The following is a 26,484-nucleotide window of genomic DNA, read 5'->3' on the forward strand; positions in this document are numbered from 1 at the left end:
ATGTGATGATTGAGACACGGTGCCACTTTACACACAAGAGATGTATTCCTCTTAGTGAAGTGGTTTGCTGTGACTTACTGCACTGACTGCAGCAGGCGATCTTCCTAAAATAAACTAAGTGAGTGGGCGTTGTGGTTTCATTTTCTTCCTCTTTATTTTAATTTCAGTTTTTTGTGAGATTCTGATTACATCAACTTAGACCGGAGCAAGTTCTCTCACAAGCTCTTAAAATACAGCCCGTCTACTTGAAGCCTCTCGCTGCATTTCTCAGAGACTTTAGAGCGGTTCCAACCAAAGAAAGACATCTTTATATAATATTTTACAATATTATTCAGAATGCCTATACCATCAAACTGGACTGTACCATTGTGTGTGTGTGTGTGTGTGTGTGTGTGTGTGTGTGTGTGTGTGTGTGTGTGTGTGTGTGGGGTTACTTGTCTTCGTGCTCGTAGATGTTGAGTCCCAGCGCGTCGACCCCCAGCCACAGCTCTGTGCCCTTCTTGTTTTTTATTTCAAAGTAGTTTACACCGTACATCTCCAAATCCTGAGCTATCTTCAGGTACTCCATCATTGCATCCTCCCTACGCAGACACACACCACATACCACACACACACACACACACACGATGTCATTACAAAATCAGAATCCTCAAACTCAGATTAATCAGTCATTTCTCTCCTCTCAACACACGAACACACACACTCTCTCTTACCTGAGCAGGCTTCTGTGTTCCTCATGCCAGGTCTGTATTCTGTCCTCCCATTGCTCCTTTGTCAGCTTGTGTTGCTCCAGAACTCTACAAAGAAGTGCACAAAGAACGGCTTCAATCTAAAAGCACTTCAGCGGGTTTTATGTTAGCTGTGGCCAGTGTTGATGTCCAACAAGCTCACTTTGAGACAGGTATAAGGAGTTTCTGTTGCGTGAGTTTGGGCCAGGATGCATGTTGGTAATGCAGTCTGCATGAAGAGCCTTTTGGGACATTTGAATAAACTGTATTCGCTTGTTTTTCAGCAGCTTCTAATTTCTAAATGTGGATTTTGCACAGGACACTGAACCCCAAAGCTGGTGACAAGACCACAGAAATGAAGGTGTGTCTGAATGAAATGTGAAGCCCTTTGTCTGGAACGTTCAACACTTAAACCACAAACACACCATTTGCATTTCCCTATATTTCTCTTGATCCCCCATAATTCACAGGATGATAATTTAACCCCTTTTAGGAAAAATCTTGAAGCGACAGGGATTTATTTCATGTATTTAGGATTCACTGGACCGTCCTGTACAGATAATACATGTAAAATGATTCCCCCTCCACATAGCTGAGGGGGCAGGGAATCAATAATTCCAGTGTGGATCCTCACAAACACAGCATAGAGTAGTGTGTGTGTGTGTGTGTGTGTGTGTGTATGTACCTTTGTGGCAGTAGCCGGTCGGAGGCCAGGTAGCCGGGCTTGTGAAGGTCTTTGTTGTAATCTCCGTACTTCGCCTGGACGGCGTAGGAGGCCACGAGCACGGCGGTCTCCGGAGGGCAGTAGTTCTCATCGTTCAGAATGGCCTCTTTCACCTGCAGGGAGAAGATGCGCGCACACACACACACACACACACACACAGTAAATAGTAGCTTTAGTTGATGAATGAGATGCTCGTGGGTAAATAAAGCTTACAGGAAATGAAATGAATGAAATATAAAACATTGGAGAACTATCTTTTTAATTGTGATGCATTTTTTGCGTGAAATGTGCAGATTAAAGATTTGAAATGCAAATATAGAAATATGACTGTTTAATTTATTTGTATGTATTTATTTGTATTCATCATTTATTGTATTAGTGTGTAAGTATTTAATAAAGTATTCTGATTCTGTTTGATTTAACAGACTTTGACTAATCTCAATAACAGCATAACTTCCTAACATTTATTATAAGAAAATGGACCCAAAATGCTCAATGCTAAACACAAGCAGCACTTTTTACTTTACAGCTGCAGAAGTCTGGAGCTGTAAATCACATTTCAATGATCAGAATACGTCCACCTTTTTCTCAGTATTATCTGGTAGACGTCACCACCTCAACCTCTTGTCTGTTACGGTGACCCATCGGCTGCACAGTACCTGCAGGAAGAAGAGTTTCTGTGTGATCTCCTGGATGAGCTCCTCAGAAACGTCCTCGGGGAAAAACTTTGCTCTGAACTTGAACTGCAGAGGATTCTCCTTCTTCACGTCCTGCTGCGTCACCTGGAGAGCAAACCCACAAATCCAACATGTCTGTACGGCAGGGAAACACACAGTCTGGAGTCAATCCAATTAAGATCCAGGAGAAATGATTTCCAAAAACATGTTTTCTCTAAAGCTGATTTGGATTGAAGCAGAATTTTAAACTAACATTTTAAACTACTTCTAAAGCCTTCCAGCATGTTACAGTGCAAACCACAGGAGTCTACATCATTTAAATATCATGCCTTTTCAAGTTGTGGGGATGCATTCATCTGCATAAATAATACAAATAGTATTACATCATTTGGCTTAAAGTAGTTTCATGCACAGAAAGTATTGAGAGGTTGTGTCTCTTACCTTCTTGTTGAGCTTGAGCCACGTGATGTAGCCTTTACTGTCGGTGTACTGCAGCCCGAAGAACCACACCTCCCTCAGACCCACAGTCTTCACCACCTGAAACACACAGGAGGCTCACATGCAGTCAACTTGTAACGCACGTATGATATCTATACTGCATTGTTATCGTAGTATTACCAGTTAAATGTGAGTGTGTCACCTGTTAGCTATGATGGACTAATGCGTGTATAACCACCTGTATGTTTGACATTAGTCACAATAGAGGCACAAAATACTAATATGAGTAACTACACGAGTAATTGTGCTAAATCAGCTTCTTTCGATATTTTCCTCCGCCTCTAACGTTGCCTTTCCCTCCTACTCCCTCTCACATAATCACCTGCTTTGTCATCCACTTACTGTTGTCCCTTTAACAGCAATAGAGAGAGTGTGTGTGTGTGTCTCTGGGGGGTTGCAGATGCTTACTCAGACTCTAACATGATTTACACAGTCAATACCGCAACACTCTCCAGCATGTAATTAACTCCCTCTCACACAGAAACACGTGCTTACGCAGACATTAAACACCCATGTGTATCAATAATCTCATGCATAAAGAAATCCAAGCACAGAGAAAACATCCGTCCAAAACATGTTGTGGTAACTGTGCATTCAATTACCACACACACACACACACACACACACACACACACACACACACACACACACACAGAGAGAGAGAGAGCCCCCACTGGAGCTGGGAATGCGGTATGCAGAGGCACCAATGCGGATGCTCATATCAGAGGAAAACACTTGTTCATAGAGACTAACAGTGTGTGTGTGTGTGTGTGTGTGTGTGTGTGTGTGTGTGTGTGTGTGTGTGTGTGTGTGTGTGTGTGTGTGTGTGTGTGTGTGTGTGTGTGTGTGTGTGTGTGTGTGTGTGTGTGTGTGTGTGTGTGCGCGCGCGTTTCATTAAAGGGTTCGTGTTCAGAGGCTCACACGTTGCCGTTCGGTTTGATTGAGTTTGATTAAAAAACCTTCCCACCTCGCTAAGGCCTTTTACACATTAGTGTGTGTGTGTGTGTGTGTGTGTGTGTGTGTGTGTGTGTGTGTGTGTGTGTGTGTGTGTGTGTGCTTACAGGTGTGTTACATTTAGCTTGTGCAAGCCTCTTTATCAATGGAGCCCGCTCTTCTTTCATGTGTATCCGCACCATTTAGAAATTAAACAGCTTTCATTCTGGAAATCGTTCGGGTCTAAAAATAAATGATGTACGTTCATCTTTGAAGCTCTAAAGATTTTTCACTCAAATCAGTTTTTAATTATACATTAAAAATAACCCACGCAGCCATTCTCTTTTATCCTTTAGTTTTTCTTTGTATGTTTCATCTCCAGTTTGGGGTTCAGTGTTTTGTAAGGGGATATTTTTTCTTTTAATCAACCCTGCTTCACAGTGGGATTCAGATCCCTGGTTATAACCCTCCCTTACATCATCACCCATAACACGTTGACCTAAAACAAGGATTTTTGACAGTATTTAATTATAAAACCACAGTCTTGACTGTACCAAGTATATGCAATAAGAAGGTAAAGGATCATTTTATTTTATATTCTTTAAAATATCTACATATCTGAACGTCTCCTTGTTAAAAATGTAAGAAGAACGAACACAATCTACGCCTTAAATGCCAGGGCTGCAATAAAACCAGCTCTAACATCCTCTGAACATTTTTGATGCATCGTAGGCATGGCAAAACATTATAAATATGGTATAATAAGATGGGGGGGGGGGGGTTCTGAGGGGGTTTCCATTTTATCTGCATCTATTTTAAGTCTTTGAAGGACGTATGAAACTCCATTCAACGCTCAGCTCTGTCCCGTCTGCTCACTGAACTTCTACTTTCTGTTCTTAATCTGTCTTTAAACGAAAACGAAAGAGAAAGTTGTCACAGTAGAGAAAGTAGAAGCTGTTAGTGGTTGGCATTTGATTTGATTTATGAGTTAAAGGGGGCAGCAGCAGCTCAGTCTGTAGGGACTTTGCTTGGGAACCTGAAGGTCGCTGGTTCAAGTCCCGATCGGACCACACATGTTGACTGGTAGCGGGAGAGGTGCAGGAAAAAACTGCTACTGGCTGTGACGTCTCTCCATACCAAGAAGAAAGTTTGTGCATGTGTTAATTCAGACCTAATGTACAGACTTCCTGTGCATGTGTGTGTTTGTACTGTGTATACTTATAATATATAGTATAACAGAGTGAGTACTCTTCATGTTTTTTACTCATAATTCATTGTGATGTTATTTTGTATCATCTCACCCCGGCTTGCATTAAAGTGCTATACAGATGTATTTATTCATTTGTTTTACATGACCTTTTATTGGAAATATAAATACTCCCATTTATTTATTTTGATTTAGTTTTATTTCTTCTTCTTTAAAACTGTCACAAAAAATAAAATAAAGTATTTTGATTCTGTTTGATTTTACAGCACAGCAAAGTAGAGCTGATTATCGTCACGTTATGTATATTGATACAGTAACAACACCTGCACCGATACCAAGAATATACTTTCAAACACACCTGACGTTGACTATTCTAAATAACAGTACATACCTCGAACATTTATTGAAATTCATTTCTGAATTAGTAAGGAGTCTTCTTCTTCCTGCTAAATGAATAACAGATTTTCAAAAATGGCTCTTTGTTGTTTTATTGACTCTTTCTTTTTTAGTATATTTCTTACCTTCATTTCTGTACTGTTGATTATGTCTGCCACGTTATACACCAAAGGTAATTCCTTGTGTGTGTGAATGAATAAACCTGATTCTGATGAGGTGTGATGCATAGGTTTTGTTATTTGATCTCACGCTATAAAGCAGATAAAAGAGCAACAACAACAAAAAACATGAATCAAAAATCTCTCTCTCATTCTGTCGTCACCGCAACCCCAGCAACCTTTGGAGCCCGACATGAAACAATGCTGAAAGCTGCCCTTTTACTTCCCACACACACACACACACACACACACACACACACACACACACACACACACACACACACACACACACACACACACACACACACACACACACACACACACACACACACACACACACACACACACACACACACACACACACACCTCAAGCTTAGACAAAGAGCACTCTGTGTGTCATCTCTGCACAGAACCAGTACCGACCCAAACCCAGCCAAGCACCCACTGGCACACAAACTCGGACACACACACAGACACACACACACACAGACACACACACTTTCCATATTGCTTTTGATTAGCAGTGGATAACAAACAATGGGATTCTTCCAGCAGGGCACAGAGTTCACAGACAGAAGCATTTTTCATCACTACGAACACAACGATAAATACATTTAAAACATGTGAGGGTGTGTGTGTGTGTGTGTGTGTGTGTGTGTGTGTGTGTGTTACCTGGTCGAAGAGCTGTTTGCCTGTCGTGTTGGGCTGGATGGCAAACTCCAGCTCAGCGTCCATGGTGGTGACGCGCACATTGATCTGCAAGAAAATGAAGAAAGTGCAACTCAATGAATAATACATATTGCATTAATTACATTTTAAATTCTGAAACATTGCAAACAGATGATGCCTGATTTCCATTGACGGATACTTCTATAACCCTGTTCCTTATATCTTATATCACATACTTCAAAAGATCGATTGGCCTCCTTTGTTTACTTCAGTAACATAGTGACATCACTATGTAACTCTCGCGCTTCTATTGTTTAGCGCTCCAACACATTGTACATGATAGATTTAGGGGCGGGACATCTCTGAGTGGCTGACCAATCACAACAGAGCCAGCCAGCTAACCAATCAGAGCAGACTGGGCTCTGGTTTCTGACAGAGGGTGAAGAGAGGAGCTGCAGCACAGGCAGTATGAGGAACATAAAGAGCTTTCTGAACATTAAAGCATGGAGACATGAAGAGGCACAAAATTCAGATATGAAGCTGAAGATGTGCAGAATATATTTAACCTTTTACTGAATATTAAATACTCAAAATGTAAAAGCAGGTATGATCTTCAGTTCAAACTGAAACATGATGCAGCACCGACACACACACACACACACACACGTTGATGATCTACGTGTTATGAACCCAGTGAACCTGTATACATTACCAAGAGCTGACACAGTGTATGACGGTAAGGCAGAATGGTGGAGAATATATGAATGGTGAAATATTAAAGTGATGTACAGAGAATGACTCTGGTTATCGACACCTGGGTATAAATGGTTTATTGGATAAATGTAAAATGGTAGGAAAAAAATCCACCACAGACTCAACTTCATATAAAAATAGGATAAAAAGTTTGAAAGAAATAGTGAAAAGCTGGAAAAAGGTAAAGAAAATCTAATATAACGCATTATGTATATTTTACTTTATAAAGTGTATTCTATAGATATGTTTCTACTGTTGATATTTAATTCCCAGTTTGAGATCACAGAAGTATAACTCATTTAATGTAATATAAATGCTATCTCAAAGAAAGAAATATATAAAATGTGAACCGAAATAACATGAAACGGTGTTAAAGAGCAAAACAATGTGAGAAATAAACCTCAGTTTAAAATAGGGTGGAATGAATAAAGAGAGTGTGATGGAAAAGCTCAGAAAAAATGTGGAAGTGAGAAATAAAACAAGCTGGAAAAGAAGCGCGCTTCTGCGGCCTACAGTCTGCTGGTGCGTAGCCTGCGTGTGTCCATATCAGACAGCTATAAATATTCCTTACACACACACACACACACACACACACACACACACACACACAGCTGTTAATGCCACTCATCCTTCTGCCAGGAAGCTGCAGAGAGGAAGTTGCTTTCACTTCACACTAATGAGGGCAAACATCAAGATAACTCCACTGAGCAGACTGAAACACACATGAATTATAATCAAGTTCCCACTCATTAATAATTCATATGAAAATCCACGGTGTGTTAGAGACGAGAGGAAATAAATTCCACTGAGTCCTCGAGCCGTCTGCAATGAAGCATGACATGAGTGAACTTTTGCATCCAAAAAAAACACAGTAGTCATTTCATCTTAGGCAAGCTAATACATGATGGAGTGATTCTGCATACAAATTGAATCCATAGGTAAATATTAAAGCTGATCTGCAGCTTTTACCAATAAATTCAATGATTTTTGATTTGGGATACAGTCAAATAGTCATATTTCCCCAAACATGAAACAGAACCAGTCGCAGACGTGGTGCAAACCAAACCAGGTTCCTACAATAATCCCCCCTGGGCCCTGTTAAGAGAACTACACACACACACACACACACACACACACACAAACACTTATGTGTGTGTGTGTATCCGTATCCCTTCAGAGGTGTAATACATTATACTGCATTATGGTGTTTGTGCTGCAGTACGCAAAAACCAACTGCAGCGAAACCAACTCACCCTGTCCTCAAGTAACCCTGAAGGAGAGACAGAGAGGAGTAAGAGGTAACAATGGTAGAGTAGAAACTTTTAACCTACCTCAGGGATAAAACTGCTGCAACAGTAGTGTGTGTGTGTGCGTGCGTGTGTGTGTGTGTGTGTTTGAGAGAGACAAACACATACAGATAGACGGATATCGCCTGAGGTGAACGCATCAATCATAAGGAACCAGCGGTCGGCAAGACTCACCAACAGCTCAACTGACCTGAAAATCTAAACCACACACACAGGTTTTTTTTGTCTGCCTTCATATCAGTGCATGTCATGTGTCTCTGTGTTCTGGCTGATAAGGTTTCCATAGCAACGCCCTTGTTGCTAATCTTATTGTAATTTTCTAAAAAGCCTCGTGGGCATCCCCAGAAGAGGGATTTTAACACTTGGGTACGACGACCCAGAGGGGATTGGCCTCTCGAGAGACAAGATTAACAGAGAGACAACAGCACAATCAAACAGCAGATACACACATCGCTGAGAGCTCAGAACAAACGCTGGTTTTCAAAGTCTTACGAAGCACAAATAGATGAGGGTAAAAGGGACAAATTAGTTCTGGAAGGGGGGAAGAATATTCATTTACTTTGTGCAAAGCAGTAAAAAAAACTGCTAATATATTCTACTGAAGACATTCGAACATGAGCTGTGTGTGTGTGTGTGTGTGTGTGTGTGTGTGTGTGTGTGTGTGTGTGTGTGTGTGTGTGTGTGTGTGTGTGTGTGTGTCAGTACAACACAGATACAGAAAGACAGCAACATGTCTGTTAGCTGATAGCTTCAAACGTTAGCTGATAAAGCAGCAGGCGGTCGTCAGCTGAACACAATCCTCTCCGTCGCCCTTGACCAACCGTTCTTCAGCTAAAACCCTTTTTGGTCCTTTGAACACTTCCCATACACACAACACAAAGCACTATGAGGATGCTATAACATGCAGTACTGCACTAGTTATAATGTAGATGGCACAGTAATGATCACCACTGCCTTTAATATTAAAAAGGTATTCCATGACGTTGCTGATGGAGAAAACTAAAGTGTGTTGACCACAGCCCAGGTTATATTGACCAGACCTTGATACAACTGAGCGACGGTCGGTTCTAGCGACAGTCTGTTAACGAAAATCAACAACCTCTGGAATGTCCCAATTGACCAATCAGAATTGAGTGTTCAACTAAGCCTTTCGAAATAATATTAATCCATCAAAGTGTGTTTATACAGCCGAGTATCACACATTTTACATTCGTCTCAGTGGACTTTACAGTTTGAACAGAGTATGAACACCCTCTGTCCTCTGCCTCTCACCCCCCCCCCCCCAGTTAACGGTAATACATTTACAATATAGATAGTCCAAATGCTGGAAAATGCTATACATAAGAAGAAGATGAATCCAGGTGGATGTAAACTGTTTTGTTATTTAAAAATAACTACGTTGACCGGGTAAGAGGTGCTCTTTTATGTGATATGACTTGGCAGATTAATCGGCAGCTCTTTTCAAGCTAGGAGCCCAAATAACTTCCACAGACGGCATGAATGCATCAGTATAACCACACAGAAAAGACAGAATACAAAAATATAACCTAAAGTAGACAATTCAAATGCAGTATAAATTAAATATACCTCATAAAATAGGGCAGGATGGAAATCACATTAGGCTGCTGATTTCTTATAAGACATGAGACGTACTTGGGTTTTATTTTTGCTGGTAGAACATTCTGGCTAAATCTCTGCTCATGAGGCTCTGGGGAGATAAATATACTGTTTGTATCTGAGATTGGCTGACTGTGTTTACCAGCCTTCTCCATGTTATCCACAACAAGTAGTGACAGCTAAATAGAAGGCTAGTGTGTACAGGCCCACGCACTACAGCCCACCTGTTGACTGTGTGTGTTTGTGTGTGTGTGAGACTCAGACAGCCATAATTAAAAGCTGTTGGTAGCTAAGCTGATTAATAGAGGCTTTAAAGGCAACCAGGGCCATGCTGCCTTCTTCACCTTTTCTATTCTCTGTTGTGAGGGTCATTCACTCTTTCCACTCATCCACTTGAAATGTCCTCTTCTCTCCTCGCCTCCTCTTGTCTCTCCTCACCTTCCTTATTTTCCACTCAGATTGTGACTCTTCAAAACCAATTTTCCACTCCTCTTGATGTCTCTGTCATATTCACTAATGACAGTTATGCTTAACACTTCCTGAGGGCTGTATTCAAACTCAGAGAGGTAGAGAAATATAGATATTTATATCTGGGCTGACTTAGATTGTAGGAGAACACCGCTTTGCCTTTAGCTTTGGAAACCATTAACCAGTCTTTAAACACTTTCAGAACCCATACCGTGTTCCCTTTACTGTTTACTTCCTGTCTGTCTTCTTCTGCTGTTCCCTTTACTGTTTAATTCCTGTCTGTCTTCTTCTGCTGTTCCCTTTGGTGTTTACTTCCTGTCTGTCTTCTTCTGCTGCTGCTGTTCCCTTTAGTGTTTACTTCCTGTCTGTCTTCTTCTGCTGTTCCCTTTACTGTTTAATTCCTGTCTGTCTTCTTCTGCTGTTCCCTTTAGTGTTTACTTCCTGTCTGTCTTCTTCTGCTGCTGCTATTCCCTTTAGTGTTTACTTCCTGTCTGTCTTCTTTTGCTGCTGCTGCTGTTCCCTTTAGTGTTTACTTCTTTGTCCACAGCTGACGTTAAATTGACCGGACTTCTTTCTGCAGATGTTCATGACTGCACCTACAGTCCCTTAATCAGAGCATTCCCCTTAGCAACGGTCTGAATTAACAACCTCTGGAGTGCCCAAATTGACCAATCAGAATCGAGTACTCACCTAAGCTGGGTAATAATGTTGCATAAAGGTGAATCAATATGCCACCATATATTTACCTTTTCACTCCAATTATCTGTGTCTTGAACTTTCGATCGGCAGTGGTCCACAACAAATAATTATTCTCAGTATTGATTCATCTGTTCCTTTCTTATTTTTTAATTTGATTGATTATTCTCAAAAGCGGTAAGAAACCCCGACCACAAGGTCCCATAGTAAAAGGTTACGCTATTAAACTATTTGTTTCCCCAACCCAGCAGTTAAAACCGAATAAAAAAAGACATGATGTCCAAAAATGAAAGGAGGAGACTCAAACATTGCATACATTTTTCATTGAAAACCCTCAATAACAAACGTAAAAGCATTACATGTTTGCTATTTAAACCTTTCACTCTTCTGGTTTTGGGCTTTTAACGAGATTCTGACCAATTAAACAGAAAACAACATGTATTTGTTGGCCTATATTTCGGCACAGGGGCAATGCCATTGTGCTCAATATCGTTATATGCTGTAGTATTCAGATAACAACTGTATATCACTACTAGAAATCCTGCTGAGCACAGCTTTAGAAGTAAATGTTCAAGTTTTATTTAGCAATACAGCTTTTTCTGGTACATTCCAGTAAGGCTGTGACTTTAGTGGAGGTTATGGAGAGGGGGTGGGAGGAGAGCTGAACTTCACACCCTCCCTCTAATTAGACTTAGTGACTTGGATAATTCCCATTATATTAATGAAAATGGCCCTCTGAAATATTTAAAGCCTCCACTGTAGGCTTGCAGCCCCCCCACTCCCATCACCAGGAGGGGCAACATGTGCAAAACGCACCAATAAATCAATAATGTACGACGTCCCACCACATCTCACACCCCGGATTAAGGTTTCACGGTTTCAAGGTTTTATTGGTCATATGCACAGCAGATACAACGTATATGTTGGCAATGAAAATCTTATATCCCATGCTCCTGCAACAACTCAACATACATGGTGCAAATAAGATAATAAAATAGTGCAAAAGAGAGAAGAATATTTACAACAACAATACAGATTTGAGGATGTGAAATATATACATATGTGGAATACATTGAGAGTATTACAATACTTTACACTGTTGAAAGAGGAGGTATGGACAGATGCATATATTATGTATAACAGATGTATATGGCAGATATGTATAATATATAGATATGTGTACTATAAACAGATATGAGTAGACATTCACAGAGCTCAGGAGTTCAGCAGTCTTATAGCCTGTGGTATAAAACTGTCTCTGAGTCTGGTGGTCTTGGTCCGGATGCTACGGCAGCAGACAGAACAGATTGTTGCTGGGGTGATTAACAGACCTGATGCACGCTTACTCATACAGACCTAAAAAAGAAAAGCGTTTTGGAAAGCTTTCCCCTCAAGAAGGCAGATATATTGATCAAATATATATAGATTACCTTATGGACACATGTTTTACTCTTACACATGCACACGTAGACCCCCAAAACATATGCACACTCACATGAACAAACACAGAGCTTAACCCCCCCCTCCCACAAGCACACATACAATGCTGCCAGGGTAACGCATGCACCGACCAAAACATATGGGGAATCAATACATCTTTAAAGGATTCTCCAGAGACATTTAACCCCCCAGGGTTTTTTGGACGAGATTTTTTTTCTGTCTCGTCTCCATGTTTGCCCTTTTCTTCCTTTCCCTTTGTCCTGTTCTTTGTCCCATCTCAAAAGCATTGTTTGCAATTATAAGAAAAAGGGGTCAGTTTGTCTGATTTAAAGTGTCTATCGCGTGTCTGAACAAGCACCCTGGTCACTTTATTGGCAATCTTATGAGGTCAGATGTACAGTATTAGATCTTTTGTACGAACTGAATGCCATCAGATCTTTGTAAAGGCAGCAGCAGCAGCACAATGAAAAACACAGATGTCCAATACATGTCTTTAAGATTATTGTTACACATACATTATCTCAAACATGATCTCTAAAATGCAAAATCATCCAAATAAAATAGGAAACAGTCAAAAAATACCATTTTAATATTAAACCAGCAGTGAATAAAACACATTTTCCCGTTGCGGAATGACGGGGGTCGGGGTTAGGGTTAGGATGGGGTTAATTAACGATCTTAAGCTGACTGAACAGTCAACTACGTCTGAGTAAATCTTCAGGAGAACAGCAGGATAACGTAAACAGTGGGGACAGTTCAGCCATTGTGCTCTCCCCAAATATAAAAATGATTATTCAAAAAGTAATCCTTGGTGTTTCTGATCGAGGAGAACTAATGTTTTCATTCCACAGCCGACGTTAAATTGAACCGACTTCTTTCTGCCGATTGATTTGACTGCACATAGGCTCTCGAATCTCCTTAGCAACAGTCTGTTCTCCTTAGCAACGGTCCGTTAGCAAAAATGAACAACCTCTGGAATGCCCAAATTGACCAATCAGAATCAAGTATTCAACTAAGCCGTTTGAAACCAATACTTAACAGCATGACGTAAAGATAAGATTTGTTAATGGCCTTTCTTCTTCTAACTTGATGGAATCTCTTCCTGTTTGTATTCCCTTTCTGGTTAGCCTGCTGACACAGAGCCCCCTTTTGCATACATCCCCTCTTGAACAGCATTAAAGACCTGAGTACCGGGGGACACCCATGTTGTGTTAACCACCATTAAAAACACAGCCTTGGGGAGGGGTTACGGTCGAGGCCAAAATCACTTTTAATAGCAAGCCTGAGGCTACAGAGAACTTCAGCTAGTCTTGCCTTTTGGGAGACAACAGACTGTTTCTAAGTGGCACACAGAACACAGACTCTTTAAAGCCCTTGTGGGGGGTTTACTTCCCTCACCTGTACAACTCTCCATCTCTTGATTTTGCTCTTTTGTACTTCTCCATTAGCTATGAGCTAATAGAGCCATGCTTTCTTATTTGTTCAATCATTATCAGCCTGCAGGGTCCTCTCAGCTTTAGCTCCTAATCCAGTGTGACATTTAAGTGTCTTCTAGCAAAAACAAGCAGAGAACGCACGGATGAAGCAGTGAAAGGGTTGATGTGTTTACTGTCCAACTGCGGGGCTTAAGCCTAATGTAACCGGAGTGGGAGTTCCCCTCGAGGGCGGCTTGGGTGTCGTTTTTCTGGACTGGATATGAACAAAGTGCCTGTCACTCAGTCCTGTCCCAAATCCTCTTTTATCCCTTTGTGTGCCCCTTTTTTCTTCCCTACGGTCAGTGTGTGAAGATAATCTGAGACTAACTTGTTTGTTCCAACTTTCTCTTTCTCTCCGTCCACACAGCTCATCTCCCGACTCGTCTTTTCTCCAACTCACAGTCACTCAGTGACTTCTTTGGATAGATGTTTTCCCAGTAAATGAAATCCTTTTCCAGACAGGTATCATCTAGAGGACACATTCATTTCTGTTGATTAAATATTCCTTTAATGTTTAGAACATTTTTATGACATTGAACTGCGACAAGCTGAAATTGCCCTGAACACAACCTTAAAAGCTGGCTCATTAACTCATATTTTCCATCTCCTCTTTCCATCGTCCATATCCTATCCTCTTGCCTCCTTTTTTCCAACACATGTCCCTCGTCTCTTTCCAGGAATTGGACCTGGCCTAATCCCCCTTTACTGAGATTGATGGACGAAGGGATCTCTACAATCTGTCAGGCTGTGGATAACTGTGAAAGCAGCCAGTATGTACAACACAGACTGTAAACACACCGCGACTAGAGGCTTCCCATCAATCCTATCAATCTATTTTTAGTTGATGCGAGTATAAGAGTTAAGGATATGTTTACAGTCAGACTCTGAGTTGCTTATACAACAAAATGGGTTATGAATACATAATCATAGCTTAGGTTGAAGCGATTGACGTTATTTAAAATAGGTCGACACTGGTATTGTATTGTAATAGTTACTTTCTGTATGCTATTATTTAAAACATTTCCAAAGTGCAAAAAAGCACCTTTAATAGAAATGTCACATTTTCTAATTGCTGATTTTGTTAAGGCAAAGCTAAACTGACAACATCCGTCTTCATATAATGAAAACTGTGAAAAAATCCCAGAGAAGATGCATGTTATGTTCCTGCTTCAAAGGTTAAAATATAATACAGCTATTATAATGAATGACATAAGATCCACTGCCTATAACCCTGTGATTTAAAGCTGCAGAGCACACTGTGTTTGTGTGTCAGAGCAACATGAAAGCTCCCACTGTCCTTCAGACCAAAAATAGCGCAGAGAAAGCCCCCTTTGTGTTTGCTCTGTACAATAAACAGGACACTTCCATAAAGTGGCCGCGGTTGTGGTTCTGTGTGACTGTGAGCGCCCAGGTTTTCCCAACACTTAAAAAAACCAGATATAGCAGGTATGAATGAGCTAAAGCTAAAGGAATAAAGAACAATGGTCTTCTTATATTGGCTCCTTACCAATTGCTTATCAGTGCGTGAAACCCATCCTCCTGATCATACTCAGTCAAGCCAAGTATTGTTTAGCTGAACACATATTGTACCTGTCCTAATTATAAGTAGAAAAACAACAGTATTGATAGACTCAAGCAGGAAGTCATTCTTGAACGTTGGAAAGAGCCAAATTAGAAACTGTGACACAACTACTGGTTGCAGTTTTTGCTTGATTAAAGCTGCTAAAACAGGAAGCACTGTGCAGACCGGTTGCTGAGGTTGTTACCACTATGTCGTCTTTTCAGTAAAGGATAATATGCAGCGAAGCAGTCTTTGATGAAAAACACCAACAGGGTGAGCAGGATCCTCACAGAGTAGGTTGATTTAAAATGACGGCAGCACTGATCAAAGTTTTCTGGAAGTCTGTCGAGATTTTTCTTTCCCACTAACCAGTCTTTAAACACTGCCAGAAGTCCCTTGATCAGAGCGTTCCCATTAGCAACAGTCTGCTCTCCATAGCAACGGTCTGCTCTTCTTAGCAACAGTCAGCTAGAGAAAAAAATAGCAGACCTCTGGAATGTCTCAATTGACCAATCAGAATAGAGAATTAAACCAAGCCGTGCAATAATTTATGATATTACTATGGGTTCATGTTTTACAGCGGAAACCAAACTGAAATGGTCTTTAAAGGAGACGCAATGCTCACATCACCTCAAGCTTGAACGTAGTCATCAAAACCCACACGTATACCAAGACACCAGCTGTGGAAGTCTTATGGTTTTAACCAAAAGTCAAATATTAACTCCAAGAAGTCATGGACTCAGCTGTAAGATGTTATTATCACCGAGTCATTTCTTTTCTCTCCGTGAACCAAAAGGCACATTAAACTGAATTCAAAGGAGCCACAGATGTTGCAAAGACTTGAGATTTCAAACGCACCAATACCCTAAAACAGTGACAATGTGATAACTGTAAAAGTATGGCCACAACCCCCTGAATCTCTGCAACCTGACAAAGAGCAGCAGATTGAGTGGATGGTACAGCAGGATGGCAGCGGAGGCAGTAACTCTCTACAGGAGGTCCACAGTGGGGGCGCTGTAAATCAAACACTCATCTCCAGCGTGTCAGGTACTCACAGGTTTCGGCATCTTTCTCCCCTCCTGGCCCGTCCCCTGTAGATGAGAAATGTGAAAGAAGTCGTCGTCCGTCTTTCTGCCTCTCTTCAGGGCAACAGCGCCTGAAACACAGCAACAACAAAAACAAATGTGAACAAAAAAATAGCATAATTCAGATTCAGCGTACCATTGAAGCAAAAAGCTCTTTATTTTTCTCATACTGTCTGTGCTGTAGCACCTCTTTGCACCCTCTGTCTGAAACCAGAGTCTGCTGTGATTGGTTAGCTGTTATTGGTCAACCGACTCTGGGGGGATTTTGGGGAATTTAGCCTTTGTGGACCATTTACATGCACAAAAACCTATATAACACACTACAGGGAAGGGAAAGGTGTCCTTAAGGTGACCCTTGCCCTCCTTACTGTAAGTTTTCTGAAGTGAGAACAGTGTGTGTTCATCTAGAACTGCATGTCTGCTAAATGACCAGAATCTGAAATGGAGAGAAAGTTGGCAGGCGTCCCAAAGGTGCCAGATCTTTGTGATGCGTCAGGACAGAAATAGACCTTTCTCAAGTGTCAGCGCAGAGAATTAAAGCAGCCTCGATCAGAAACTCAGTCTGAGGACAGAATCACACTCAAAAACAACTCAAGTGGCACACAAATATATTCAGCGTCAGGGAAAATGGTTGGATTTTAATATCAATAGTTGGTCCGTTAATTAACTTCAGTCATTAAGTCACAAATGTTTTTGGTGGAGTAAGCTTCTTTCCAATTTAATTCTCTAGAAAAGAAACCTGGAAAAATGTCAAAATGAAATAAATATGAGACCTCGGGTGCCTAAAGATGTTAAAAACAAGCAGGTAGTTCCTTTTTATTATTATTTAATTATTATTTTCTGCTCTTTCACCACCCTATATGCCAGGTGTGTTTTGTATGCATGTATAAAATAGTCTGTTTTATCTATAAGTGGGAAATGATGCCATCTTTTTATGTGTTTAAATACTAGGGGTGGATTAGTAAACACACAAAACAGAAGACAGTACTACAGAAATGTGGGCAGTTTGTACTATTGATATTAGAACCATATGTATTTGTTAGACGTCTGCTTTAATTTGTTTATCAATCCGCATCTATTGGGAAATTATGGCCTCAAATACACACTATTAATAACAAAAGGTCATACAAGTTAATGTAGGTCAGAGATGACTTAATGCCTCTCTTACTGTCCTTAATGTTTCCCTTTGGATCATATTCCTGACTGAGAAAAGGGATTTCTTTCTACATATTTAAAATCTATTCAATATTCTGTAGGAAAACTGCAAATGTTGTAATCACATCAGAGAGCATTATGAAATACTCAGGAAAAAAGTGTCCCAATTCAGCCTCGATTCTCCCTTTCACAGTAGAGGATTCTCTTTGATGTGGCACATAGCCGGGGGGCACGTCCTGCCAATCAATGCTCGGTGCAGTCAGACCCTCCATCCTCCATCAGAGATCTTTTGGCGGCCAAATCCAGACGGTACGGGGCCCGGAGTCTGTCTTTGTTCACAGTGAGCGCTGGCAATCACACCGACCTCATTGTCAAGACACAAAGCAGCTCAACTAACCCAGAACTGATTTCAGCTGTCCTCTTTACACCAGAAAGGGTTGAAAGAGTGAACTTTGTATGTAAAAATAGGAAATGCATATCTATATTTCACTTAATAGTATACGGTACCACACCTGTCTTAAAACTTAGCTTTCATTCATTTAAAAAAAATCTTACACCTCCAATTATTATCAGCCCCACGAGTGAAAACACTGAAACGTTATCAGTGTACGTCACGGGCCTAGAACTCTAATATCTAAAGTCGGTTCGCTTAATAAAAAACGGCACAATATGCAGCATGTTCCCCTCACCTCTCTGAATCTCCTTTTCCTGCCCTACGTCTATCGCGTTGAGAGTGTGAGGAGCAGAAGAGTGCACTGACAGGAGAAAATAGACAAAGTCAGCGAGGGGAGCGACACATAAGAATTCAAAGCCTGCCTTGACCCATTTACCTGCAGCCGGTTGATAGGCAGAGACGCTGAATACTAAAATAAGTGACAGACTTAAAGCTGCCCCGCTGAATTTAGAAAGTTAGAGATGATGGCTCAGTACGCAGGGCTTTATGAACCATGCTGTAAGTTGTTCAATATTTAGAGAAAGATCAAAATGATCTGGACTAAAAGCCACCTCACATGCCTTTCTCCTTTTTCTGTCAACACTGATAACATCAGCTTCATTCAGCAAGGTGAAAGTAATTAGTATCTACAAAATGCAATAGGGTTAAATGCTCCAGGCTTTATGGAAACCCACGACCCTTAGGCACACACACACGGCGACCTTTAGTGTGTGCTGTAGCTGACAGCATCTGGAGGTTTCTAAAAAGGAACACAGGTCTGCTCTGTTTTGCAGCCCACTACCTTGTAAACCTGGATCTGTAAGCCTCCAGGAGAGTGTGAGAGTGTGTGTGTGTGTGTGTGTGTCTCCATTCAGGGAATCCAGAGGGTCGCTCCCAGGCGGATACAGCTTCCAGGTCACCATTCAAGCAGAAAAAAAAGCACTCTCTGTGCACATAACACTCTTTCATCTCTCCCTGTCTGGGTTTGTTTGAGTGAATGTCAACACACTGTTGCATTTTACACACACACACACACACACACACACACACACACACACACACACACACACACACACACACACACTTTTAAGTGTCCTTCAAGCCTTGTTTACAGATTCCTCCTCTTCCTCCTCCTGTGCTTTCCTCTCAGATAGATGGATAGATATTAACTGATATTGCCAATTTTTTCTGTAAAATACCAGAAAACTGCAACTCACATCTTTCAAATCCAGGCTGAAGACTTTTCCTATTTGTCGCAAGAAAGGGACAATGAAGTCAACATTAATATTAACTAGATCAATATTTACTTTAATGAATATACACTTGGCAAAACAGACGGGGACAGACAAAGCCGTTGTAAGAGCTGCTGTCAGTCAATCAGGTTGATATGCAGTGTTTTGCTGGAGGACTGATGTTGTAGTGAACACTGAGATATACTCTGCATATGGAGACGAAAAAAAGATCTGAAGCTGAGGTTCAGAAGCAAATCAGAATCCCCAAAAAGTAATCACATCCTTTCAGATGTCCTAAAGAGACCTTGTGCTTTTTCATTTCACATTTCAGAATAGCATCACATTAAGCTGGCTGTGAAGTGAGTAAACGAAAGCGTTCGCTCCCTGAAGGGAAACTCAAACAGCTGCTTTGTATCTTTGAGCTGCAACAACATTTTTTATTATTATTGACGAGTACATTTGTTTCTCGATTACTGACTTGGCATATAAAATGTCAGAAAACAGCTGTTATCATCTGAAGCAGTCCAAATGGACACAGATTCATATCATTTATGACAAAGAAAAGCAGAAAATTCTTCACATCTGAGGGAAAATGTAGCTAATTAGGACGGGTCACGAGCATAACACCCCATGAAACAGAGATGAATAAAGCAATACGTTAGCTGTGGCTTTGTACGATTTCATTTAAACTATCTTGTTTACAGTCTGGGTTGTCAACATTCAGATTTACCATCATTTGTATTGGCTATAAGAAAGTGCATGAGCCATCAGGTTTTAATTCAGTGATCTGAGTCATTTAGAGAACTAAAATGAGTTAGTAAAAGGGGGTGCAACACAATGAATGTTATAAGGCACACCTGTTCTCATTAACAGGTTAAGCCAGACTTAAATTTGTAACCATGAGCATTAGAAATTTTGAAAAATAAAAGACGACGTAAAAAAGAATCAGAGCGAAAGAAAGCGATATACAAATGACCTCCAAAAAGCTCAATGAGCCAATTTACTATTCAGTTTCACAACCAACAGTGCCAGAGTGGTGTCAGACAGTCTCATAGCAGCAGCCCGTGTGTGAAGACAGCGTCAAGATTTATTCATCTTCATCAGTAGAAGAATCTTTGGCTAATATGGTCATTTCTTCCATGAATAAATATGAAAGTTTGACAAAACCCTGTAAAATCAACACTGCTGTAAAAGTTGCTTTGCTAAAAGGGTTTAAGGTCAAGGATGGTTTTGTGTTTTTCTTCACGAAAGTGTCTCCACCAACTCTACTCTCCTCCAAAATGATGAGGTCATAATAAAAATCTGTACAAACAAAAACAATTGTTCATATACTTAGATACTAACTGACCTGGAACTTAAAGAATAATGCTCATTTTAAGGTTCATGTCAGTATTTGTGTCTCTCCTGGGACATGTCTCCATGCTTTAATGTTCAGAATGCTCTTTATTTTTCTCATACTGCCTGTGCTGCAGCACCTCTTTTCACCCTCTGTCTGAAACCAGAGCCCAGTCTGCTCTGATTGGTTAGCTGGCCGGCTCTGTTGTGATTGGTTAGCCGCTTAGCGATGTCCCGCCCCTTAGCCTATCACGTACAATGTGCTGGAGCGCTAGCCAATAGAAGTGAGCGAGTGTTACAGAGTGATGTTATCCAATTGAGGCGTTTCAGGGAGGATGGGGAGGGGTCGAGAGAAACCTTTCGAGGGAACTTTGGGATTTTAGCTTTTGCAGACCATTTACATGCACAAAATCCTACAAGAACACACTTCAGGAAAGGAAAACCCCAAAAAGGATAATAGGGCCTCCAAGTTTTCCAAATCTTAACTCGACACGTTTCAGGGTTTTAAACTTGCACTAAGGTTGTATGACAACACAAAAGCAACAGAAAGCAAACAACCCTATTTAAGTATGTATCAGGTGAAGGTGCCCGATAACATAACATTGTACAACTCTGACCTTAAGGCATGACATTATTCAACAGGTTACAAAAAATTGCCGTGCAGAGGGAAATCTAAAACCAGCAGTCAAAGGTATCTAATGTCATGATGCTCCTGCCTCTCTCTCAAATGAGTTGTAATTCGGTCCCCAGAGGAGGCGGAGCCAACAGCAACAGGAGGGGGGTTTGAGTGACAGGGCTAATAGCCAATAAATTCATTTCCCCTGCTTTAATTAGGCCTATCAGAGCCGGCTAACTTCCCTGGAGCTGAAGGAGCATCTGTCTGTGCCAGATGGAGCGCTGGCTGTATTCAGCATGGCTGTTTACGCGCAAAAGCTGCACTAGACCGTGTAACAAGCGGTGTAATTGGCGTTGTTTCCAAGGAGGAAGGTAAACTCACACACATCAACTTAGTGAGGAACATGTAAAAAAATAATTAAAAAAACATCAATCCTGGAAAATGCATGCTTCGTATCATGGTAAGACGTACCAGATTGCAGTTATAGTAAGCAGAAAAAAGCGGAATTTCAATGCACCGTAAGTAGTTTCAGAGTACATAAATATGCACAGCAAAGCACACAGCAGCCTTCAAGTGACAACATGCTAGTGATGGGGTATAGTCGCTGCTGGCGACATCCCTGCGGGGAGAAAGGAGCTCCGTCAGCAGCAGGACTCTGCAAAAGTTGCAAACGGCGTCAGAAACATTGTTTCCCTCTCTGAGCTTCACAAAAGAGCAGCAGAGCCAGAATGCAACATGAAAAACATCCACTGAATTTCAACACAAAGCTGTTTACCACGGTGCTCGTCTGGATGTCAGTGGGGAGAGAATTAGCCCCAGCACTGACACCAAACTGTGAGCAGAAATGTGAACAGAATCTGCAGGCGGGCAGGCACCTCAATATGGGCAGTGAACATTCTGGAAAAAAAGCATCTAATTACACTCCCTACGAATGAGCTTTAATCTGTTGCATAACATTGAAGTGACACACAGCACCTGAGCGCAAAGTGACACCAGTTCACTCACCCGTCCTCCCGTCGTAAAACGTGCAGGAAGCCGGTAAGAAACGGAGATGAAGCAAGAAAAAAGAAAAGCACCACGCCTGTGTGAAGGGTGCGTTAAAAGTTATCCCCGCTGCGGTGTGTTGGTAGTCTGCGTAAACACGCCACTAACCGCTCTCCAGCAGCCCGGAGAGGAGAATAAATCCCCCCCGGTTTGAACGGCTTAAAGGAAGGCAGGCAAACTCACCTCTAACGCCCGGCTGCGCTGAGGATGTGTCAGACTGTCCCCCCCCCACCCCACCCACCCCCCCACCCCCCAGCTGGCAGCTGTACTTTATATATCCACAGCGGGTAAAAATAGACCTTCCCGTCCTCTGCGCTGTTTACCGGGCACCGTGCGTACCGACAGTGATACTGGAGACACCTCCGCCAGGCTCCCACTACCGGAGGAGAGGTACAGTCAATATGGCTGACTAAGTTACTGTACCGAGGCGTGGTGAGCCTATAGTCCTGCAGACTCACCCACTCCCTCCCTCACCCCGTGACTGACAGTCCACAGAGAGCCTGCTGCGGGGTACAAACTGTATCGCACCACAAAAAGTAGATTTCTTGGGGAGGTTCTGTTAAAATGTGTCAGTTCTCACTTTATAGCTCACCAGGAGTGGGAGCAGAACTCAGATCCTTTCGTTAAGTAAAAGTAAAATTACTTTGGTATACTACTACATTACAAGTGTTTTGGAGGTATTGCCAACTAAAAGTACTCATTATACACCATGGCTGTTATGAAATCATCACGTTATGGAATACTAAATGATTCATTATTTTAAATTGCCTACAAATACATGCAAGAAATGTAATTGTTGTCATTGTCCCATTTTACTAAGTCTAATTTGTTAAAAAATAAATCGGGAACATAGATTGCACCAAGACATGTTTGCTTACAAATGAAAACACCTTATAGGAAAACAAAAAATGCAAAATGACAGATCAAATGACTAATGAGCATCAACATAATGTAGCTTACTGTCATAAAATCCCTTTAGATCATAGGATAGGTGTGATGTAAACAAAACAGACTAAGTTCAAGAGTTTAATTCTCAGTTGGGTTGCAGAGGCATCTCCATGTCCTAATGGTACACCATTTGTAACCCCCACTTTTCATTTTCTGCTGTCTCCCTCTCCTGGAAAAGCTCTCCATTCATCACTGCCTGCAAATGAAGGCTACATGAAAATATCTGTGTGGTAAAATAAAACCCATGAGGTTGTGAGGAGTGTGTCATCTTTGAGTCACGGGCATGCAGCTTTCCTCAACCTAAAGTCATAATGAGAAAAACAACAACAGGACACCATCAGTGGTCTTACATTGGGAGCGTTACTTAAAAATGACTTATTATTCATTAGAAAACCTGCCTTTAATTAAGCATTTGATCATCCTCCCACTGTCAGCCCCCAGTGTGTGTTCAGACAGACGTTTTAGAAAGTAATGTAGTACCTTTAACGGGATTAAGGTAATCTGCTTGGTGACCTCAATGACACAACCAGTAGCGCAACGCTCTTCCAGTAACTTTAACTGACACCAAGTTATAAAACCTTAAGGTGCACATATAGCTTATTACATCATAGGCTAAGCATATACATATACGACATAAAACTGAGTATTTAGAGGAACACTTTAACTTGCGTTTTTCTTATTATTAATTAAACAAATTATAATTTCAGTTTAATTTGAGGGTTTGACTTTGTTGCTTGCAGATTTGTAAATCAGAGTTTTTTCTTTTACAATTACAAAATAATATTATATATATATTGGTGACTTTATATAAAGTGCTACTATTCAAATATTGTATAAAACTGGCCTTAAATAAATGGTTATATTGTAAGCTTGTATGAGCCTATAAAATATTAATGTGGCTTTGGTGGTTTTACATTTTTGTTGTGCAACACCGACACCTGGTGGCCATGATTGGACATAACTTATTGTCTCCCTGGCAACAAGAGATACAAAGCCCCTGCTGTGAACACTTTGATCTAAAACTGAAGAGGATTGTTTTGTGTAATGATTTAAAGTCAGTTTTATATATTTTCAAATCTGGACACGTACAACAGAAACTTGGTTCTGGTTCACATCGAACTATTTAAATCCCATGAATTTACTTTGATTATAGACGGATCCTAACCATAAGAATAAGACTTGAATGCCATTACTTGTGTTTTACCTTGTATAAAGACCCTGTGTGTCTCCTGAAATTTCGTTTACGGCCATACCACCCTGAACACGCCCGATCTCGTCCGATCTCGGAAGCTAAGCAGGGTCGGGCCGGGTCAGTACTTGGATGGGAGACCGCCTGGGAATACCCGGTGCCGTAAGCTTTTACTTTTTTTGTTGTTGTCACAATTAACCACAAATATGAACTCACATTAGGAAACATACCTTTAGATATTTTCTGTCTGGTGCAAAAGGCTTTTTATTCTCGTGTATCACCACCAGAGGGCAGTGCTCCCTCTTCAATGGAGACAATGACCTGGCTGACATACTGTGTGGATAAGATACATCACATTTAGCTGACTTTTTTATCCAGGGCCATTTACAGTAAGTGCAATAAACCACGAAGAAACAAACTCAAAAGCAGGGATCCTGCAGGTACACTTCCTATCTATAAACCCAACCAGAATAAGTGCTACTGTATTAGCTTCCCCTAAAGCCAATCCTTTGTAAGTGCGACACAGAGAAGCCGTGTTATTTATTCTTAGCAAAGATGCAGTCGAAACAGCTGAGTTTTCAGATACAATTTGTGTTGTTCTAAATGAGAAATCGATAAGCTTGACAAAGTTGACGAAAGGTTTGACCAGGGAAAGACACAAGGAGGCCACGGGAAAAGAAAAAAAACAATAGATAAACCGCTGTCATTGTACTGTTGGTGTTTTGATTATTGGATTAAAGACTTTCTTACCTGGACTTTGGATGTTTTTGCCTGCGTAAGATTTTCTAGTTTCACATTTTAAAATATATATTTTGGATAAAAATAAAGGTCCAGAAAACGCTTGGAATTTTGGTCTTTTGATTTGATTTTGTTAACTTAAACACCATAGAATTTCCTAACCATATACAACAGTACTGAGAACCCTTACTGGTGTTTTACCATCTATAAGGGGCCTGTGTGTCTCCTGAAATTTCGTTTACGGCCATACCACCCTGAACACGCCCGATCTCGTCCGATCTCGGAAGCTAAGCAGGGTCGGGCCGGGTCAGTACTTGGATGGGAGACCGCCTGGGAATACCCGGTGCCGTAAGCTTTTACTTTTTTTGTCACAATTAACCACAAATATGAACTCACATTAGGAAACATACCTTTAGATATTTTCTGTCTGGTGCAAAAGGCTTTTTATTCTCGTGTATCACCACCAGAGGGCAGTGCTCCCTCTTCAATGGAGACAGGACTTTTAAAAAGTCGGGGCCAGAATACAAACTCTAATTGGACTCGTTTGTTGCCTGTCATATCATTTAGTGTGACTGTAGGAGCTTAAGCCTAATACTAAAGCTACTGTTTGGAGTGTTAACTCCCGGGAATGACCTGACTGATAAACTGTGTGGATAAGATACATCACATTTAGCTGACGTTTTGATCCAGAGCGATTTACAGTAAGTGCAATAAACCACGAAGAAACAAACTCAAAAACAGGGATCCTGCAGTACAGTTCCTATCTGAAAACCCAACCAGAATAAGTGCTACTATATTAGCTTCCCCTAAAGCCAATCCTTTGTAAGTGCGACACAGAGAAGCCGTGTTATTTATTCTTAGCAAAGATGCAGTCGAAACAGCTGAGTTTTCAGGTACAATTTGTGTTGTTCTAAATGACAAATCGATAAGCTTGGTGCAGCATAATACGATTCATTTATTGTCTATTGTTGTGCATTATAAAGTACAGTCTACATCCATCAATAACAAATTCATTGTCCGAACAAACAATCTGTGCTGTACTCACACACTCGCGCTACGGCGGTCAAAATCCATGCTCTTCCGGGGTCAGACACACCCAATCAGGTGACACACACACACCTCATACACCTGAGCCCTATAGGTAATAAGACAGCGACACCCTAAGGCACACACGGTGAACAACACCGGGTCTGACAGTTAAAACCCAAACTCTTACAGGAAGTATTCAAGCTAACTGAAGTAGTAGTTTATGCTTTTATTTTGAAGGCGGGTTTTGGCACCTGTTGATTTAGTATAGGTATTGTATTATTGGAAATAAACTGCACACAATGACATTCTTGCCTGGACTTTGGATCTTTTCCCCATTTCTTTATAATTTGGCATTAAGGTGTATACATTAGCT

The 26,484-nt window shown here is 41.0% G+C and overlaps 1 protein-coding gene and 2 non-coding genes across 6 annotated transcripts in view; 2 read left to right on the forward strand and 1 right to left on the reverse strand.

Annotated features, from left to right (window-relative positions):
- The window catches only part of LOC134867422 (radixin), a 31,958-nt gene extending 5,813 nt beyond the window's left edge, over positions 1-26,145 (reverse strand). Inside the window, exons 1-9 of one of the 4 annotated variants that reach the window (XM_063887973.1) lie at positions 22,169-22,425; positions 18,237-18,302; positions 16,363-16,463; positions 5,994-6,077; positions 2,571-2,666; positions 2,112-2,234; positions 1,414-1,565; positions 714-797; positions 435-581 (exon numbers count right to left, since the gene is read on the reverse strand). In XM_063887973.1, coding sequence (XP_063744043.1) covers positions 435-581; positions 714-797; positions 1,414-1,565; positions 2,112-2,234; positions 2,571-2,666; positions 5,994-6,077; positions 16,363-16,374 — 698 coding nt within the window. In that variant the 5' untranslated portion in view covers positions 16,375-16,463; positions 18,237-18,302; positions 22,169-22,425. Of the gene's footprint in view, positions 1-434; positions 582-713; positions 798-1,413; positions 1,566-2,111; positions 2,235-2,570; positions 2,667-5,993; positions 6,078-16,362; positions 16,464-18,236; positions 18,303-22,168; positions 22,444-26,127 lie in introns of those variants that run through there. The other 3 variants (XM_063887974.1, XM_063887972.1, XM_063887971.1) reach the window with 3 other exon arrangements.
- On the forward strand, positions 24,395-24,513 carry LOC134867889 (5S ribosomal RNA). The gene has a single exon (XR_010166196.1). It is a non-coding gene; the product is annotated as a 5S ribosomal RNA (ribosomal RNA).
- On the forward strand, positions 25,319-25,437 carry LOC134867900 (5S ribosomal RNA). Its single transcript, XR_010166206.1, has one exon. It is a non-coding gene; the product is annotated as a 5S ribosomal RNA (ribosomal RNA).
- Positions 26,146-26,484: the final 339 nt, after the last annotated feature.

This window comes from Eleginops maclovinus, chromosome 7 (genome assembly GCF_036324505.1).
Source record: "Eleginops maclovinus isolate JMC-PN-2008 ecotype Puerto Natales chromosome 7, JC_Emac_rtc_rv5, whole genome shotgun sequence".
Classification (NCBI taxonomy): Eukaryota; Metazoa; Chordata; class Actinopteri; order Perciformes; family Eleginopidae; genus Eleginops; species Eleginops maclovinus.